Raw genomic sequence first — 20052 nt, forward strand, 5'->3', positions numbered from 1 at the left:
GGTAACTTCGCTCACCTGAACTCTACATTATTGAAGGACCTGATCTCTGCGACTTTAGCGCCGCACACAATGTATCCCAGTGCCACCAGTGTGCTGGAGTCCAGCTGGCTGGGACTCTGCTTGGTGGAGTTCAACACTGTGGTAAACAGGGCAGCCAGCTGGGATGACAAAAAGAGCTATGATGCTGACTTGCTCTTGAAAAAGAAAAGATTCAGCTCAAATAATCCAAATGCATTCAGCAGCGGTACAATATGTCCCATTTCCATAAATGTTTTACTTTCTTTTTTCTTTATTCAGCTTTATGGACATTTTAAAGCTCTCGATTGTTCTGATCTTGATTTTTATTACATTCCACTGCTTGAACAAAATATTAGAGAAGAAATGGAAAAAGCAAAACCATATTCTAGTTTGAAATTAAGTTTGACCAAACATGTACAGCAGTTAATGCATTGAGTTTAGTAAATACGTCGACAGCTGTGGCCAAAGAAGCTACCTGTCTGTTGCTCCAGGCACTGACGGCTCCCATAGCACCAATGCTCCTCCGCTCTGTCAGTCGGAGAGCGCTCAGCTCTGCTGGCGGCAGCTCGGTTGCTATTCCTCCCAGCTGAGAGATCACAGACTGGGAGAAGGAAGAGACGGGGCCGTATATCTTCATACATGCACGTTGTTTCCAGGTGACCCAGTGAAAGAAAAGAGCAGACATAGAATATTAAAACCTGACCTGAAGAGGATAAACAACCATGTGCAGCCTCAACACATTAGAGGTGGTTAGAGGGACTAAAGTACAATTTGAAATACATCGAACCTCTTTGACTCTCTTGAGCACTTCGCTGCGTTGGTAAGATGCGAGAAATGGGTCAAGGCCCATCAGCTCCAGACAGTTGGAGAAGGCAGATGAAGACATGCTGGTGAGGCTGTTGGAGGTCCAGGCAGACGGAGCTGTGGTGTGCAGAATCTCACAGGTAGGAACCATAGGAATCACTGACAGAGGAAGCAAACATAAATATGTGATCAGGAGGTACTGCGGCATAGAGCAAGGCAAGGGTCAGCAATTAAGTTCAGTAATGCGACAGTATTATCTTGTGGGGGAAGTGTTGCCATATATCTTGGTATATTTTTCGTGGACATATTGATCATTTTAGGAAAAAAAAAACATAAAAAAAATTGTTTGAATTTTGCAATGAGATGTTTTCACTCGTCGTCATATAAACTAATGATGGGGAATTCACATTCAGAAAAATGGCCCATTGCATTAACGGTTGAATTTTATTCTTCTGAATCAACATGCTACATGACTGCTACTTATTTGTGTTTCTAGGCAATCTGCTGGTTGCCTAGCAAAAGACTATCTGAAATAGTTTTGCATATAACCTCGACAAACTACTAATTTGTCTAACTGAATTAAACAATTTAAAATGTGTTAATAGTTGCGTTTTAGAGGTTCGGTCTGTAAATTTTGTCAACTTTTCGACAGTCAAGCTGCTTGTTTTCCTTGTTTTTGTTGCAAACTTTCAATAAGTTGACTGACTCCCACACATATAACGACCTGCACGAAGGAGACCACACGTTTCACGAAATATCCAATAAATTTTTAATGACTGACTGTTAAACATTCTCACGATGAGTGTTGCATTGCCCCAAATGTCGTAGTCTTTTAGAGAAAACCGATCATCTCATAGACAACCGGGAACCAGAGAGATGCTCACATGGATTCGAAGGATTCATTTTGAGGAAGCCAAGGAAAAACTGGAGGACAAACTGCTCTTTTTCAAATAGCGTCCTCCTCTCATTCCTGTCTGCACAAAGGATCCCCACGTCTCCGCGCTCCCACTGATGCTGGCTCATGAACAGCTTCTCTATTCGCCCCACTGTCATTAACTCCTGTAGGAACAAAGAGAAAAGAACTTGCCTGTGGACGGCCTGAATGAAAACAGGAACCTCATCACCCGATCCTGACATGAACTGGAAAACTGACACCTGAGGGATTGTTTTGTTTACAGCCTTTGTTGGCCTAACCGGCCCTGGATCAAATTCCAATCACAATGCCCCACTATGGACTTGTGATTGTTGTAAAAGAATCTGTTACAGGAACAACTTTTACATTTTCCTTGAATATGAAGGTCAAAATGACATTTCAGCAGCAACTGAGATCTGAAAACCAACTGCCTAACAAAATACTGTTGTAAACTCACCACAGAAATCTCCGGCAGTATGACGGCAGGCAGGAAGAAAAGAAACCGGCCCACCTGACTGAGTGTTGTCTGGTTCCAGTTCTTGACAGGGCTAAGAGCAAACATATGAATACTTTATGATCTTTACACAATTTCCACTTATTTGATTAGATGTAAAGAGATGTAATATTACCTTGATCCATTTCATTTGGATAACTTTCTTTCTTCTTGTAACTATAACCTTAAAGTGATGGTTCGGAGTAGATTCAACCTGGGGTCATTTGAACCGTGATATCCAGCCAAGTAGCCCACCCGCAGTTTTTTCGATATTGGCTGAACATCAGCTGAGTTACTGAGTTATCCCGAATAGCTTCGTACAAGGGTTAATGGATCCTGGTCCGTATCTCCAAAATTACCACACTAAAATCACATGCCATGACACCAAACTTCTACAGTAGTACAAATATGGTCTGTACTCACCAAACGATGCATTTGGAAGTTTAAAAATAGTCCAGGAGTTTATTATTATCAACACAAGCCTAAGCTTCTCTGCAGCTAAAGCTGCGTCGACGTCACTTCAGGGAGCTGGGAGCTTCAAAGTAAGATGAGGGTTGATGTACTACTGTAGACAACAAAGCAAGGCTGCTCAATTTCTCCATTGATAAAATAATTTCACAACTCTACAACATAAAAATTCATAAAAAAACATGTAGAATATAGCATTCACTTTGTTGTCTACAGTAGTAGATCAACCCTCATCTTACTTTGAAGCTCCCAGCTCCCAGAAGTGACGTCGACGCAGCTTTAGCTGCAGAGAAGCTATCAGGCTTGTGTTGATAATAATAAACTCCTGGACTATTTTCAAACTTCCAAATGCATCGCTTTGTGAGTACAGACCATATTTGTACTACTGTAGAAGTTTGGTGTCATGGCATGTGATTTTAGTGTGGTAATTTTGGAGATGCGGACCAGGATCCATTAACGCTTGTACGAAGCTATTCGGGATAACTCAGTAACTCAGCTGATGTTCAGCCAATATCGAAAAAACTGCGGGTGGGCTACTTGGCTGGATATCACGGTTCAAATGACCCCAGGTTGAATCTACTCCGGAGTATCACTTTAAGTATCTCACAAGGTCTCAAAATAAGCATCTCATTACGAAGATTGTTTCTTAAGCCGGATTGTCTCCCAAAAGAAACAAGAATTAGCCTTTTCTGTTGTCATAATGGCAACATATGAGACACACACATATATGTGTGTGTGTTTAGAGCCAAATTTATGAAAGCCACTGTCAATTTTTATGCCTTTTAATAAACATTCTGATGCAGGGTAGAGGTGTGTACAATTTCTGTGGCATTAGATGAAGTGAAACAATTGGACGTTTAAATTAGTATCAGATCCTTTTATAAGTTCAATTTCAACCTGGAGCATCAATTTTTCTGTTCATATCGACCAGAAACAGGTCAAGTAGAACATAACTGCGTACCAGAAGTCTGCTAGAGAGCTCTTTGACACTACACAACACAACTGCCGAAATGTTTTGTTCACTGATGAAACAATAAAGTTAAGTTGTCAGTCTAAACTAAGAGACCACGTCACACTAACGTAAAAAGATCCACCCAAAGTTGAAGTTCTGTGAAGGCAGTGTATGGATTTGCTGCTGCTCCGCTGTCTCTGGGCTTGTAAATGTAACCATAATTCAATTAACCAAAATGATATTAATTGGATTTGGGGTGGTCCGTGGCGTAGTGGGTTGAGCAGGTGCCCCATGTACAAGAGGCTATAGTCCTCGCTGCAGCTGGCCCCGGTTTGAGTCCCGTATCGGACGGCCCTTTGCTGCATGTTGTTCCCCCTCTCTCTGCCCCCTGCCTCCTGTCTATCTCCACTGTCCTATCCAAAGGCATAAAAAGCCCACTCCAAAATTTTTTTTTTAAATTAATTGAATGAATGTGTAAATTATTTCTGTGAGGATCAGATCATATTTATGACGAATTGTTGTAGAACACCGGTGAAAGGTTTGTACAAAAAGCCTGGCAATATTAATCATTCTTTTGACAGAAGATCATATTGTATTGGGATTTTTTTTTAATAAATCACCAGCCTTGACATCAAGCTGGTGTTGTTTTTCTTCTTGCGATATGGTGTTTCTGTGTGTGTGGGTGTCATGATGGTAAAATCTGCTTCTGGTGACACCTACTGGAGAAGAAACAACCCTAAAAGCAGTTTAAAGTACGCTGACAGATGTTTATGTTCTATGTCTGTCCACCTGGCTGCTTTGAGTCTTTGTCAATGTAATGATGTCATAGTCTTAACAAGAATGTACGGAAACTTAAAAATAGATGTCCAGTCCACTATTACTTGTTTTTTTATTTGCACTAAACCTCACAGGGGAAGGTGATTAATTGAACCATTTCTCTTTTACCTTCTATCAAATGCTAACTTCAACCATGAAGTAAAGCCAGCTGGTGGAACCATTTAATTCACTTAAGAAATAACCTGTAAATGGTCCACACACAGAGCTTCTCACAAATATATGCACTCTGTGGGATTCAGTGTTTGGCTCAAGTACACACTGAGGATCCGACCACACACGTTCCTGTCGGAGGGGAAACCCCTCCACTTGTTGAACCATGGACACCCTAAATTCTCCCCACTTCTGGTACAATTGATCCTTTAAGTTCTCGGCAAACCTTGTGGAGGCACCAATGCATCCAACACGAAATAACTTTTTTTTAAATTTTCATCTGTGATGTACTTGTAGCTCACGATATGACCTTTAATTGGTGTTTTAGAGTAATATTTTCCATGTTGCGTGTGAACCTACTGACACTGCAGCTAGTGTGATTTTTAATATTTCGTCACTTTGTGTGTTTATTAGTTTGGGATTTTATGTAAGTTATCTAAATATCCCTGATTGTCTATAGAGCTTTCTACAGACATAGAAATTCTTTGATTACTTTCATATTTTTGTTTCCTGAACAGTTAATATTTGGTCTGTGATGACTTTACCCAAAAGCAGCTGGTTCTTGCAGGATACGAGCCACAATTTCCATCTTGCTGCTGCTGTAGCAGAGCCCCTTTAGGTAATCCAGACTTTTAGTGAAGAAGCTGCGGTCTGCCTGAATGAAAACTTCGTCCACCACAAATGGTGCCATAATGCCCAGCGACCGAAACTCCTCCTCTGTGAACACCCCTGTATACATGCCCTGCAGGAGAAAAAGCCAATGGCACACTGATGATACTGTAGACATACCGAACAAGGTAACCTCTGACAACACAGTGTTAAGAAAGAAGATTTTTCTTGATTAAAGTCGCAGAGGGGGTCTGAAAAGTAGCTAAATCTGGTGACAAATCCCCCAAGTTGGCAACACTAATCGTATGTTATGTTATGTGGCCAATCCACGACCTTAAACCGGCTGCTCTAAACTGGGCTGTTTAGAAATGGTTAAAGGAGAAATTAGGTTTTTTTAAACCTTATTTCTGGCATTAAATACATTCATCTACTCACCGATAACAGTTTGGTGAAAGTCGGCGTCCTTTGGACGATATTTAAATCGCAGATATCCATATAACGGGAGAGAACGGCCGATGCCCCTATATATGAATATAGGCAAATCTAAATATCGTCAGAAGGACGCCGACTTTCACCAAACTGTTATCCATGAGTAGATGAACGTATTTTATGCCAGAAATAAGGTCCGGGTTTAAAAATAACGAACTTCTCCTTTAAGGAGCGCTCTGGATACTTCATCTACGCAGCATTTTGACCAAAGCATGATACAGACATTTCATTAAGTCTTTGGGAAGTTCTTTCAACTTGTGATCGAAGGTTATAATACGTTTCCTTTAAAACTAATTTTTTTTTCTCTTGCCTGTAAGTTGTGAGTTTCCATCCTCTTGTATTTTAAGAGGACAAGAAAGGGGAACTTGGCAATATATATCTACTTACCATCCTCTGAACCATTTTGTCCACCAGCAGCTCCTGTTTTGTTCTGGACAGCATGAGAAAGTGACGAGGCTCCCCAGTAATAATATTCCTCAGAGTGTCCATCATATCTGCCGGAAACTTCTTGATAGTACTCACCCTGATGGCAAGGACACAAACAAACATTAATATTTTTCAGTGATCAATCAGTTAAAGACTGAGTTGATCTCTCTCCATCAAATTCGGCTTTCCGTGACATTCAGTAGTGCATCATAGTGGGATGAGTCTTTTGCTGAAGGTGCTCCTGTGACTGACTAGAGTGGAAATGAGCGGAAATGATCTAATACTCTGCCCATCTTGAACAACATCCTCCTCCCTGACACAACCGTCAGAGAATCTGCTTCCACCCCTTTAACATTACTGGCCTTGTGGAACAGTTTGTTGAGTCCAAGTTATACATATTCAATATAAAAATTGTTCGTAGATAATTTGTTTCCTAGTAAACAAAAGACAGAGGTGCGAGACGGACTTGAGAAAGTGTCTCTAATGGAGCTTTTTATGGTGCAACAAAGTAATGTGAAAGCTGCAGCATGAACAATCATTTATTAGGAGGTATGCTTTCATTTTTTTCATAGATCATATATGACAGATACTCGACAGTTTCCTTCCTGAACTGGATAAAAAGTCGTTTTTCAGTGATGGTTTTTGACTGGTAATTCTTAGACTTACGGCATGGACAGAGCAATTTCAGCTCCAAGATCCTCAACCAGCTCGGAGAAGATCTCAAACTGATACAGCTCCTCGATCACACACTTTTTCTGCTCAGAAGAATACAGAAGACATGACTTTCTTTCATACAGGCATGTGTTATTTGCATAATCCGAAAAAAGAAATGCAGTCTTAAATCTTGCAGGAGATTAATCAAACAGTTAAGATTACCAGTGCGGTGTGAAGAAGACCTGGCTGCTGCCTGAGGAAGGCCAGGATCTTTTTCACTGACGAAGGAGAAGCATCGGCCTGAATACGTTCCTTTAAAACCGCACAGCTCACACCCTGACCCAGTGTTCCCAGACTCCTAATCACACAGAGCGGATCGTCAGTGAAGGCACATAATTAATCTGTAAAGCTCTAAAAATGATGGTAAAAAGGACCAACACAGCTAACCCCTGTGCACCCATTTTCAGGGTTTACTAAATTAAAAATGATGCTGTTGATTATATGTTCTTGGCTAATCTTAATGAGTGCTCACTCCACACATTTATATCACATATGTGGTTTTCAGGTCAAAGTGTAGGTAAAAACAAGTAAGTTTGTAAAAGAAAGGAATTCAAATGAATGCAGTGTATGTGTGCGTGTGTAATTTTAGATCCGCAGCTTGTGTCAGAGAGCACGAACGCCTCCATTATTTTATTATATTATTGGCAAAAGTCCAAAGCCCAGCTCAAATTTTCATCGTACTCAGCTCCTGCTATTTCTTTTTGTGTGTGTGTGTGTGTGTGTGTGTGTGTGTGTGTGTGTGTGTGAGACACAACTATGTTGAACCTGTGAGGACTAGAAGACAAGCGTGCAACAAGTGCAAGAAATAAACTGCATTTGATACATACATGTAATAAAACTCTCAGATTGTGCAGGGTGACATAATTATGTGTTCGATGAGGCCCACATCTATCACAGCCATAAAAAGCTACGTGAGAAAATCTATTTAGAAATTTGTTCAGTTCAAAGTAATACACATCGGTAATAACATAAACCTTGTCGCAGTTATATCTCTTTACAATACACATTATTTTTCATGTTTCTGTCATGGTTATAATTGATTTTTACCACAAAAAAAAATGTTGGCACTTTTATTTGTAAATGTTTTTGTTTTTAACATTGTTGTGGGTCCACAACAGTGCATTCATTGGTTAAGTAGCAAAAATCAAACACATCAGATAAAAGTGACAAAATAACAGCAACTGCCTTAAAAGGGACATTTATGACAGAGATGATCATACTTACAAGAAGTCTTCTTTGATTACATTTGGATTCGCTTCAAGGAGAACTTTGAAAATTGCTTTAGCCTGGGGAAGAAAATGGAAAAATGTTTTGTTACACGTTATACTCATGCCGTCTGTGCTCCTTTCTTTCCCAGTTTCCATGATGAGAAACATTGGCCATCCGATATCGAGATAGTTTTTGTTTACGTCCATTCACAGTGTCAGTGACGAATACGTCTTTGCTTTCGCTTCTCCGCTTAATAATTTAGCTTGCAATCAAGATGCTGTCATACACGACGTCTCAAGCAAAAGAGAGGAAGCACAAAGACCTCAAAACTGAAGGCTCAGTGTGAGAAGCTATTAGCATGCTTAGAAGCTAAGATGCTACTTTAGTTTTTCAGATTTCTTTACCTAAAACTAAATGCTCTTTCTCTTGTAAACCTTCTCTGATATTTTGGCTACCAAAGAAAATAACTCTTACCAAAAGGGCCTCTAAGAAGTGTGCTGAGGCAAAATGGGCTGTTGTACACACCTGCTGTGTGTTCCAAAGTTTTGTGGACGTATTGGAGAGTTTGTCCACAAGCAGACGAGTCCTGGACAGGACACTGAGCAGAGGGGTGCAACTGAGCAAAGCCTCCACGTCGTTCAACCAGTTGACAACTTCTGGAAAGCCCTGGTCACAAACAGGAGAGACAACAGTGCTACAGTTTCCCTCCACAGGTGAAAAAGTGAAAAGCTCCACTCTTTTAATTGCATAAAGTGAGAATTCACTGTTTTATGTAGGTTAAATTACCACCGTAACAAGATGTTCTGTTCCTATAAAATTATATAATTCTTGCTTATTACTCAGTTCAGTTCTGTATTTTATTCTCAATCTTTCCAATATGTTAAAAACTTAAATGGAATGGAACGTGAAAATTGAGTTTTTGTTATTAAACTCCTCAAGTCAATGCAACTATGACTAATCCTTGAAGCTCTTAGTGTGTGTTGTACCCATAATTTAGTGGCAATGGCATTTGACTCAGGTGGACAGAGGCCCCGTTTGTGCGGTAGGCAGTGGTCTCTTGTGTGTTGGGGCATGGCCTTTAGGGATGATAGCAGTCTGTCAGAGGTGAAGGTTAGCAAGGTCTCCGTCTTCACTCCTACAATGAGGGAGCCGAGCTCCTGCAGCTGACCTGGGATCAGCTGGTTTGAACGGGGGAAGATATGAGAGTCAGAAAACAAAATGCTTAGTTCAATCTGTCAGGTCTTTTTGATTACAAAGTAACTTACTGTCATTCTTGAAGACAGCTTATCCACAATTATGGAAGCCTAAAAAAGACACAAGAAAAACAAAGTAAGCTTGTGAATGTGTGCGTGTCATATTGGATAAAATGTTCAAAATCTGAGGTCCTGTCTTTAGCATTCTGTCAACATTTAGTATGTGAGGAATTGGTCGATGCTGTTTTTGTCACGATGGCCCAAACTATTTGTAGGCTTGAATAAATTAGGTGTGGTGCTGTATAGCTCAAATGGTTAGCTGGCGCCCATGGTACAGAGGCTGTTCTAGCAGCTGGCCTAGGTTCGGGTCCCGGCCTCGGGCCCTGTACAGCATATCTACCCCGATTCTTTCTGCGCCCTTTCTTGTCGATCTACTTTTATACAAAGGCCACTATTGCCAAAAAATTGAAAATATTCTTTATTTTATTCATAGCCCCTTATTCTTCATAAAACTAAGACAACAGCTGTGAGGCTGTGAGAAAAGGCTACGGTTCAGATGTTAGTAAAGCGTGAAGTTCTTTGCCTTGTGAGCCTCCTCACCAGGGGTCAGAGGGCAGATTGCCTGTCAGCTGTTCCCACCAGCTGCTGGGAAGGCCGACCATCAATGAATAATAGCTTGTGCTGTGAAATTGTCTGCCTAAACCTCCAGTGGCTGACACCAGACCTTTAAAGAAAATGTATGCTAGTTAAATAGAATCAGTAACAGCTTGAACAGACTGCTCTACCTGTACTGGGGTGAACGAGACAGAGCTGATAGCAGGGAGGGCGGCGAGCAGCTGTGACGGTGTGAGACTCTGCAGGAAAGTCACGCCCAGTGAGGGCAGGAGGGGGGCGAGCTCAGCTAGTCGGTCAACACTGAGCAAGGATGGGACCTTGAATTCTGGGCTGTTCAGTAACAAATTGGAAACCTGGAAACAAGGTTCACAACACGTAAAGACCTAGCATGCTTTTGATCAGCTGCCCCTAAATGCAACACTTCAAAGCAAACATTTGAAAAAGAAGGAAAAAAAGCAGGCTTTCATTTTTTCTCTTCCTACCAGTTGGCTGGTCAGACTGAGACCTTGGAGTGTGCAGTTCATAATGCTGTCCTGGATGACCCTTAAGGCCTCAGTGTCTCTGTACACAAGCAGATCTTTTGGGTCTGCCAGGCACGAGAGATTTCCCAATCTAAAATTAAGAACACGGTTTAACACATACCTGGAACATATATAAATACAAATATATATATATATATCCACTATGTTGAATTCATAAATGTGCTTACTGGACATCCACATGTCCATATTAAAATAACTCAAAAGTAGTCCCTTGAGTTTCAGGATTGTGCAGGCTATGTAGGTGTTGCTTCGTTCAAATGAAGGTATTAATTTGCTGTGCAAACAATCTGTTCATAAAACAAATTATTTAACCGACTTATCCTAACCAGGATTAAAAAGTGCCCCTGAAAAATCAGATCTAAAAAAACCAAATATCGCTGAATATCTTATCTAAGCTTACTCGTGATGAGGTAATATCTAAAACAACATCTGATGTGCAGAGGGTTGGGTATGTAGTCATCTCTGACCTGATAAAGTCCTCAGCTGTCAGGTTCCTGTAGGTGCCAATGAGTTTGTTAGCTATAAGCTCCTGCTTTAAAGAAGTGAGGGTGTTCCTCTGCAACACGTCCAGACCGTCTAAAAGCTGCAGATAAACACGAGGGCAGAAATATACAATATTAATGTCTAAATATGTGGAATTACTTCTAACATTTACTTCGAGCTATACCTTAAAAAAACATGAACTGAATAGAGCATCTACATTTGAAATGTTCTACAGCAATCCTTTTTTACCTCGGGGAATGCATTCACCCCTGTAAGCCACTGTAACTGTAAAGCACTTTGAATTGCCTTGTATACAAATTGTGCTCTACAAATAAACTTGCCTTGCCTAAGCCAGGCACAGATAAAATATTTCAGATAATAGTTAAACATTCATGAAAAGATAAGTGGAGAAAAAACAACAACAACACAGCACTGAGAATCATTTCTGATTTTTGTGCTATGCGAACTGCCTGCAGAGTGCCGCAATGAGAGAACAAACATTTGTATTTCCTACAAATGTTAAACTATCCCTTTAAAACTTTTTTTCATTTGAGCAGTTGTGTGCAGAAAGGCATTCTTAATTCATGCGTACGTATCTTTAAACCACTAAACAAAAGCCAGAAGTGTATGACACACACTGATGGTGACAGAGAAAGAGGAGTCTGTGCTTTTCTATTGACCAGTATGTGACACATGGCTCAGATCGGGGCCTAATCGAACTGTGTCCTGACTTCTCGAGTTTCCCAGCTAGGTGTCAGAGCTCAGAAGGCCGTTACCTGAGCAGCTGAGAGGTGTTGGAAGTTCTGGAAGGGCAAGTAGGCGATCAGGTTCCCAGTGTCCCTGATGAGTGACTGATGACCTCTGGTGATGCTGGAGGGGGACATAATTTTGCTATACCACAAACCAAATGCCTCCCGCTGGTCCAGGCTCATGCCGTCCAAGTTTCTATTAATAATCTCCCTTCTAGAAAAGATAAATGCAGAAGTTATTATCATATCTTACGACGACTTTGACTGGAAAACTCTAAACCAAAAGCCAGGTATAAGAATGAGTCAACTAAACTGCAAGGGAAATAAGCATAGAATTCACTTTCTTTTCAACAGATAAGATTGTTAGAAATCTAAACAATAATTCTGTCTCTTAATGTTGAGCCAAACTAACTCCCTGGTGGTTACAGCTCAAAATATACCGATTAACACATCTAACAGCATTATTTGAACTTGAGGAAAGATAGTGCTCAAGCCTACTTTCCAAAATGCAAAAGTATTCCCTTTAAGTGGAATCTGACAAGAAATTAAATCTTCTTTGAGATTGAAATCTAGTCAGTGAACAAGCTCCCTTTGTTCTCTATGTATAATGTATGTCTCTGGTAGCCCGTGGCATAAGGACACATCACTTCTCACAGATGCCTGACACCCAAGGTGTGTTAAGATGGAAACATAATGTATGTGGGTAAGTGAGACTGCTTGATTGAGCACAACCATAATCATGGTGTCCATTACAACTCTGTGAGGATAAAACGGATGGGAAAACCACAGTGATGTAAAAAAAAAAAAAACTTCTGTAACTGGGTCAAAACTATCTTATCCTGAAGTTATCATATCTATACAATCCCAAATGTGAATGGGGGAATCAGAATAAATTAAAATTACTTGATAAAGATGATATTTTACATTATCCTCCCAGATGGGTTTATTGGAAATATGGCACATGACACCTTTAAAAATGAATTCCTATTTACACAATGTTATTTTTCTACGAGAATGTGGCCCAATGGGAGCAAATGGCAAGAAAAGTAAAGCAATAAATAGTTTAAAGTGTAAAGTTAACATCCAGTTATGTAAATTCATCAGCTTAGCACACTGTGGTCAAAGCAGGTTAATTTCCTCTGTCACATTATCTGCACCATTCCTCAGTTACACAATGCACACACCTTCAGTAAAAGCCAAATCCATAGTCATGTCTCCCCTAAAATATTTAATTTGAATGGCTGTTGGTCAGGGTGCAGTTTCAGCAGCAGAAAAGCCACTAAATCTATGACAAAAAAGAAAAATCCTTTTAAAGAAAAACTGCAGGCAGATGTGTCCTTATGATCCTTCTTTATCTACATGATGCGATAAATCACTTTCATGAAAATGAAACTGCTCTATATGATTGTTTGAGGATACAATATAGTATAGACTTGAGTGTCAACAGTATATAACCTAAAGAATATTATTGATCCAAGACTAAACTTACAGAAGGGGAGAAGTGAGAGACAAAGATGCACTGACAAATAAGTCTGGAACTTCAGCACCATAGACAGCACCACAGATTCACCAGTGCACAGTTAACCCATTTAGACCAGGAAAGCATTGCTGCATTTCTACCTTTAAACCTGGGGTGCTGTTGCGTTATTCTACCTTTAAGGCCGGGAAAGCGTACACGTCTTTTTCAGACGGTAGCGATTGTGAGGAGTTTCTTGGCTTGGATGATGCTGATGAACGTGCGGACCCAATTGATCGAGATTTATGGCTAGCACATATGTTTGAAGATGACGATAACGACGAGGATGATTTTGAAGGGTTTGAATGTGAGTGGAAGACTGACAATTACCACCGTAATCGACGGAGAGATTTCAACCGCACACCAGGGGTGAAAGTCGATTTACCTGCAGATTCCACACCGTTGCAGGCATTTAATCATATTTTTACTGGGGAGCTTTGGTCGCATCTCGTTTCCGAGACGAATAGATACAGTGACCAGGTACTTCAGACTCCAGATCGAGCAAAGATGGCAAGGTGGTCACACGTAACTGTGCTAGAGATGAAAACGTTTATTGGAATGTGTATGGGCTCCTTGTGCTGCCAGTGCGAAGAGATTACTGGCGATAAGATAAATAGATAAATTAATAATTTAAATATAAAATTTAATTTAATTTTATTTCTAATTGAAAATAGCGCTGTTCCTGCACTTTACTTTTTACATTTTCGTGAAGGTGTGCGTAAATAAACTCAATTTCCAAAGAAAGCCACAGGTGTAAGCTCTCAAATACTTTTTGAATTTTGTTTCTATCTGCTACAGAGGCTGAGAAATCAATCATTTAGTAGGCGTTGACACAATTGCTGAATTTCCAGAAAAACTTCAGGTTTTAGAGGGTCTTTCTGAAATCGCCCGTAGGTTTTACAGGCATTCTTTTCCAGGCGTTTTAGGCCTAAATGGGTTAAGCTCCTGCTGTTTCAGAACAATGATCAATATGCCAGAGATTCTAGATTACACAGATTTAAGGCAGACGCGGAGGTACTGCAGGGGGTACGCGGCGCACGGGGAGTTTTTATTTTATTTTATTTATTTATTAAGGCGTCACACTTATATGGAGGACTGTTTATGAAGGAGACTCCAGTTTTGTGATGAATGTTACATGAGTTAGACTGTTAATGTATTCTTAAAAAGAGAGAGAAGTGAGTTATGTTCATGTATTCTTAAAAAAAAAGAGAAGTGCTACTTGTTTAAGTTAGATAACAAAGGAAGATTATTTTGATTTAGTGTTTATACTATTTTGGTTAATTATTTATATATCAAGAAAATATTTTTCATTCTTGTGTTGAATTCAACTGAGGTTAAAAAAAAGAGAGAGGAAGCCTGAGAATTTTATGTTCAAGTTAAGGATATTAAATAAAATGATTTTCATGTAATAACCACTGTGTTGCTCTACTTTTGGAGAATCATCGCACGCGTTGTATGTGTGAGGGGGTACTCGTGGTGTGACAAGAAGGCTCAGGGGGTACTCAGGCCAAAAACGGTTGGGAAACACTGACTTATCAAACAAAACAACACTTGGACCTAAAAATGTCCTACTTTATCCACTATTTGGGGATTCTGGCTCAGCTTCTTCCAGCTATTCTACATGAAAGTGCACACAGGAAGCAGGCAGACATGGAGATTAAACTCCACAAAGAGAGGAATGACTAATTTCAACAAATGTGTAATATGTGTCCAGTAAATGTCTCCCTGCTAATGAAATCTTGCAAAATTAAATAAAAACTTAATAAATAAAGATTTAAGAGACCATTTGCGTCACTCACTCCTATCAGCACCAGGTGTTTAGTTAAATTAACCAATAATCTTTATTAAAAAGCACCTAATTACATAATCTACTAATTACTGAATGAATTATGACACCATAACTTACACATTGCCGTTGTTCTGCAGGGAGGGCAAAGCCTGGATGTCAGATGGGCTGGCTGCAGCCAGCATGGGGGCCAGCTCAGGAAAAAGTTTAGCATCTGTTGCCAGGTGGGTTTGGAGTAGCACTGACACCATGGTCGACAGGTACTTATCAGACAACTGGCAAACAGAAGCAAGTGAAGTCAGCAAGAATACAATACTTTTTACTTCGTAAACTAAGCTGATGTAATGGGAGTGATTCACAGAGCTAGTAGTTACAGAAAGAAACAGAGAAAGGCTTCAAACTCAGGCTTGTGTTCAAGCTTCGAGTGGATGTCTTTTAATCAGTCACCTGCAGCGTGTTCTTGATTCTGCTGTAGTACTGAAGGATCAGTCTGACGGTGCTGACGTGTGCAGCAGTCAGCACTGGCCTCAGGCTGCTCAGCGGTAAACTGAAGTACTCCTACACACATAGGAAGAAATACAACTAAACATGGACGTTCCAGACAACAGAAACTGTACTTATATATTAATGTTGAGGGTATGATGTATCCAACCTTGATGAGAAGCAGTTCATCATTGGTCATTTCCCTTGTTGTCTGCAGCAAGCTGCTGAGTACAGTCTACAGCAAGAAAACACACACACAGACTTGTTAAACACAGCTGATACAGTATTTATAGGGGGGTTATTGGCAACATATAATCTGAGTGTCTTTGTCAAATGATGTGTGAGCCCAAAGAGATTACACCCAGATGAGGGGACTCATCATGTCAATATAAATGACATGGATGTAACCCAATACCAGCTGAGGGCCGGAGGTCACCTGCTGTACAGAGACATTCACGGAAACTGATTTGATTAATAGTTGCATCAATTATAAACTCATAAAATTTTCTACACTGAAAGAGACTGAGACTATGTAAAGAAAAGAAATATATATATTTATATGAGGGAGAACCTGTATCCACGCTGTGCTCTGATTAACTGATTAACTTACAGAGTATATGTTACTGACAACTGAGTTTTGTTACAATTGATCAAAGCTTTTCTGGTCATTTCCACAGTTAAAAAGTAAACAATAAAACTGTTTTTTTGTTTAAGTAAAAGAACATTCCAAAACAGCTAAAATATTCAACCTCAGCGACTGATATATTATAGCCCACTTATGGCGACAGCACTCCCTACATGAACAGACTCTCCCAGCAGGACAACATTCAGCTCTGCAAAAACTGTATGGAGAACATGATAAAGAGTCTGACTCCAAACTCCCCATGATGGGACCTGAGGCATCTGTGAGAAGTAAGTCCAATCCACTAAGACCCTACCCCTACAACCCACAAGGTTGTTCTATTGTTAATTGATCAACTGCATGAGGAGGATCTAGTCAATATTTTACTGGTGGTCTTAATGTTATGGCTGATTAGTGTATGCTCAGGCACTGTATTCTAGCACAATTGTAAGATTTGTTCTTTTTTTAGTTTTATTAAGGCATTCTATTTCATTCTAGATCAATTTTACTACATGATGTTGTGAACGCACGTACGACATGTTTTACTGCACCAGCTCACAGTTTTAGTAGCTACTTACTTTTAAATATTTATACGAAACATGATCTACTTACAAGCTATAATGTGCTAGCCGTTCAAAAGAACTCAAATTGTGTCTTTAGCAGCAACAAAAATACATTGTAATTTCTCTTATAAATCAATGATGTGATATATAATAATGACACGGAAGTGAGAGGTTCTGCAGAATGAATACCTTCACTTTCGGTACTTATTACATATATATATTATATCTTGATGGAAATACTTTTTACATGCATGACTTAAGTGAAAGTGTTACTGTTACTTCTTTCCCTGCAGAGCATGCTCCTCTGATTTCCTGTTTTCACTACTGATACTTGTAACCTTTTCAGTATAGTTATTAAATAATGAATTACCTTTTTGGTGACATTTTCAATTGAAAACTCATTTATGTAAGCATAAAAGCACAATTAAACTACCTACCCCAAAGCACTGCAGCAACACCCGCTTTTTGTCAGGGTCGTCTTCCATCTTGAAAAAGTCGACTACAGACTTTAGCACACTCTGTCTTATGGTGTCAGTGACATGCCATGAGGCGCCCTGGACATTCTCCACGAACAACAGGATCACCACAGTTGTGCTGACTGCTTGATCCAGCACTGTAGCCACAGGTGTAGTCAGCAGACCCTTCGCCCTGGACCTCAAACTCTCCACCCAACAGCGAACTATCATCTGCAGAACCATGTTCTGGGTGACACAAGGCTGACAGTCTGAGACGAAGTAAGTGGGGCACATCCAGCTGAACTGCTTCATCAGGTTTTTCACGACGCAAAAGCGATTATCTTTAGTGGTGCTGTTGTTTTTGGTGGTGGTGTAGTTGGTGTAGGTTGTACACATGCTGCTCACCCAAGCACTGGACGGCTCCCGGGACAGAAAAAGGAGGATATCGGCGTTAGGGCAGATGGATGAGACTAAATTAGCCTGGTCATGCTCCCAGCACAGAGTCAACAGTGCTGCATCTGGAGGAGATATGATCCAGGTGGAGTACTGACACTGCTCAGCACGGATGAATCCGGTCAGGCCTCCCCCATGTCCCCCACCTCCACCAGGAGAAATACCTGAATTTGAATGGTTGGCACAGTGCTGTATCAACCAGGTGTTGTCTTGATTGGCCAACAGGTTCTGGAGGACTGTGTCATTCGCGCAGACTTTGGCGGTGAAGTTAAGTGGGTCGATCTCAGCGCAGAGAGCAAGCTCGGTCATGTCCACTATGATTGGTCGGGTCCAATCAGAGTACCTGCACACCTAAAATACAGATGTGAGTACAATATCAGAAAACAAAGTATGTGAGTTGCCACAAAATAGTCATTTGTTTCCTGTAAAAGTTCACTAATGTCTCTCTTGGTATTGTCTTTAGTTTGATGTTGTGTATGGATCAAACACTTCAACACTACATGAAAAAGTAAACATATGTGAGACGTTATCTTTATGGGTAATAATTCATGACTAAATTTGTATTTGGATGATAGTGTAGCATTTTTGGCATGTGCTGGAAGCATTGGGTGAGCTGCTGTACATTTACCTAAATGCAGGTATCTTAGTATCTTAAGAGACTTTTGCAGACACTATTCTGCTATCAAACAAAACATCAAATAACATCTGCCAATCCCTTTTTAACCGTTCATTAGATTTCAGCAAATGAGTGTCATCCAAGTAAAATACCCACCTGTGGCATCACGGTTATTTCCTCTAAATCAGTGCAGACGGATATAAGCCATTTGTTCCGAGAGTTTTGCAGCAGTTTTTCAAACACAGACTCCTTGCAGCAGACGTGCTCCTGAAAGGCTGTCTGATCGTGCTGCCAACAGAGGCCGACGATTGAGTCGTCTACCTGCCGTTCTCCCCACGTGTGGTAGTCACACCAGCCCCCCAAGTCGAAGGGCTGTGTGGGCTCAGGGGGTGGAACGCTGAGAGAGGTGCTGCAGTGCATCTCGAGCCAGGCGTTGTCATTGTTACGAAGAAGGCTATTTAAAAACGTTTTGTTGGAGCAAACCTCCCTCGTAAAACCACTCTGATCAAGGAGAATGCACTTTGACAAAACGTCCATGGTAATTTGCATCACATTGTGCCACTCTGAGTAACGGCACGAATCTAACTGTAATTCATTTAGGTCAGAGAATGGGAGTGGAGGGGGCGAGTTTGTGCAGTTAGGCATGATCCTCCAATTGTCAGGGTTGGAGATTAAAAGCATTAGGAATCCAGTGTGCTCGCAGATGAGTTTGGTCAGTCTGCGACTGTCGAGGCTCATGCAGAACTCCAGCAGGGAGGGGTCCACTGGGACTGTGGGCCGGTTGATCCACTGCTCATAGACACAGAACTGACTCACCATGTACAAAGCGTCTGCAGAGGAGTTAGCACAGTATCCATACAGCCAGCTGTTCATCTGATCTGAGAGCAGCTTCTTCATCAATACGGCATTGTTACACACCTGCTTCACAAACGCCACATGCTCATTATCACTGCAAACTGACACGAGAACAGAATTCACCGCGCTGCTCTCCAACCAGCTGTTGTAGTCGCAGGCGAGCTGCTGCAGGTTCGAGGCCTCTCTGACTACTCGATGGGGTGCAGGAGACAGAAGGGGAGACGTATACAGAGGTGTAACGACAAGGGAAGGCTGCATGTCCTCAGCACCACAGTCAGATGTCTTGGCAACGAGTGGCGATACCAGCGCTTGCATAACATAACACATGTTGCTCCACACCTGCTCTACTTGGTTACGGCTGAGGGAGCTGAGTGCGTGGCAAAAGGTGGACACTGATGCAGGAGATCCGCCTCCTGAACCCATGAGGATGTCAGCACACAGTGTATCATTGAGAGTGGCCAGGTTGCGGCGATCGCACACAATGTCATAGTTGATGTCAGTGTAATTTCTGGTCTCTGAGGCACTGCGTTGGAAGGGGACGCTGGGAGGATTCTGGCACTCTGGCCCTGGATATGTGTACGGTGACTGTTCTAAAGGCAGGATGTTCTCCAGGAGGATGTCAACAAGCGGGATACTGAAAGACCAGCTCATATTGTGCTTAATTCCCCTAAACAAAACAGGCATTTAGATTTAGAACATTTCAGTGGCACAATCATATTTACAGGACACAGGTTTAGTGACAGCTGCTGTACTTCACTGCTCTGAGACACAAAATGAGAAACTGTTAATCAAAGCTGCCTTGTTGAGTAAAAAATATGCCCTGATAAATGCACTGTGGGTACCTATAATATTTAAGAATAGCGTTGAATGCATTTCAATTCTCTTGTAATATTAGAAGAAAACAGACTTAAAAAAATGCACCAAATTCATTTATCTGAAGGACATTCAGGAATTATTTTGAGAGTTTCTTTAGTGTTTTAAGACACCAACGTGTTTATTTGAGATAAAGACTTGGAAGATTTCTGTTTATTTCCATCAT

General features: G+C 40.8%; 1 protein-coding gene across 1 annotated transcript; it reads right to left on the minus strand.

The window, feature by feature from the left end:
- Positions 1–11: 11 nt before the first annotated feature.
- LOC142383625 (stereocilin-like) lies at positions 12–19664 on the minus strand. Its single transcript, XM_075469236.1, has 22 exons — positions 18315–19664; positions 17072–17893; positions 15619–15684; positions 15414–15524; positions 15087–15241; positions 11692–11878; positions 10900–11015; positions 10373–10502; positions 10061–10243; positions 9348–9386; positions 9069–9260; positions 8557–8748; positions 8098–8159; positions 7036–7171; positions 6826–6914; positions 6121–6256; positions 5181–5377; positions 2193–2283; positions 1707–1881; positions 806–981; positions 494–649; positions 12–158 (listed from the first exon to the last, which is right to left on the minus strand). The coding sequence occupies exons 1-22, from the start codon at positions 19662–19664 to the stop codon at positions 12–14; spliced, it is 4908 nt and encodes a 1635-aa protein (XP_075325351.1).
- Positions 19665–20052: the final 388 nt, after the last annotated feature.

The sequence above is a fragment of the Odontesthes bonariensis genome, chromosome 1 (assembly GCF_027942865.1).
Source record: "Odontesthes bonariensis isolate fOdoBon6 chromosome 1, fOdoBon6.hap1, whole genome shotgun sequence".
Taxonomy (NCBI): domain Eukaryota; kingdom Metazoa; phylum Chordata; class Actinopteri; order Atheriniformes; family Atherinopsidae; genus Odontesthes; species Odontesthes bonariensis.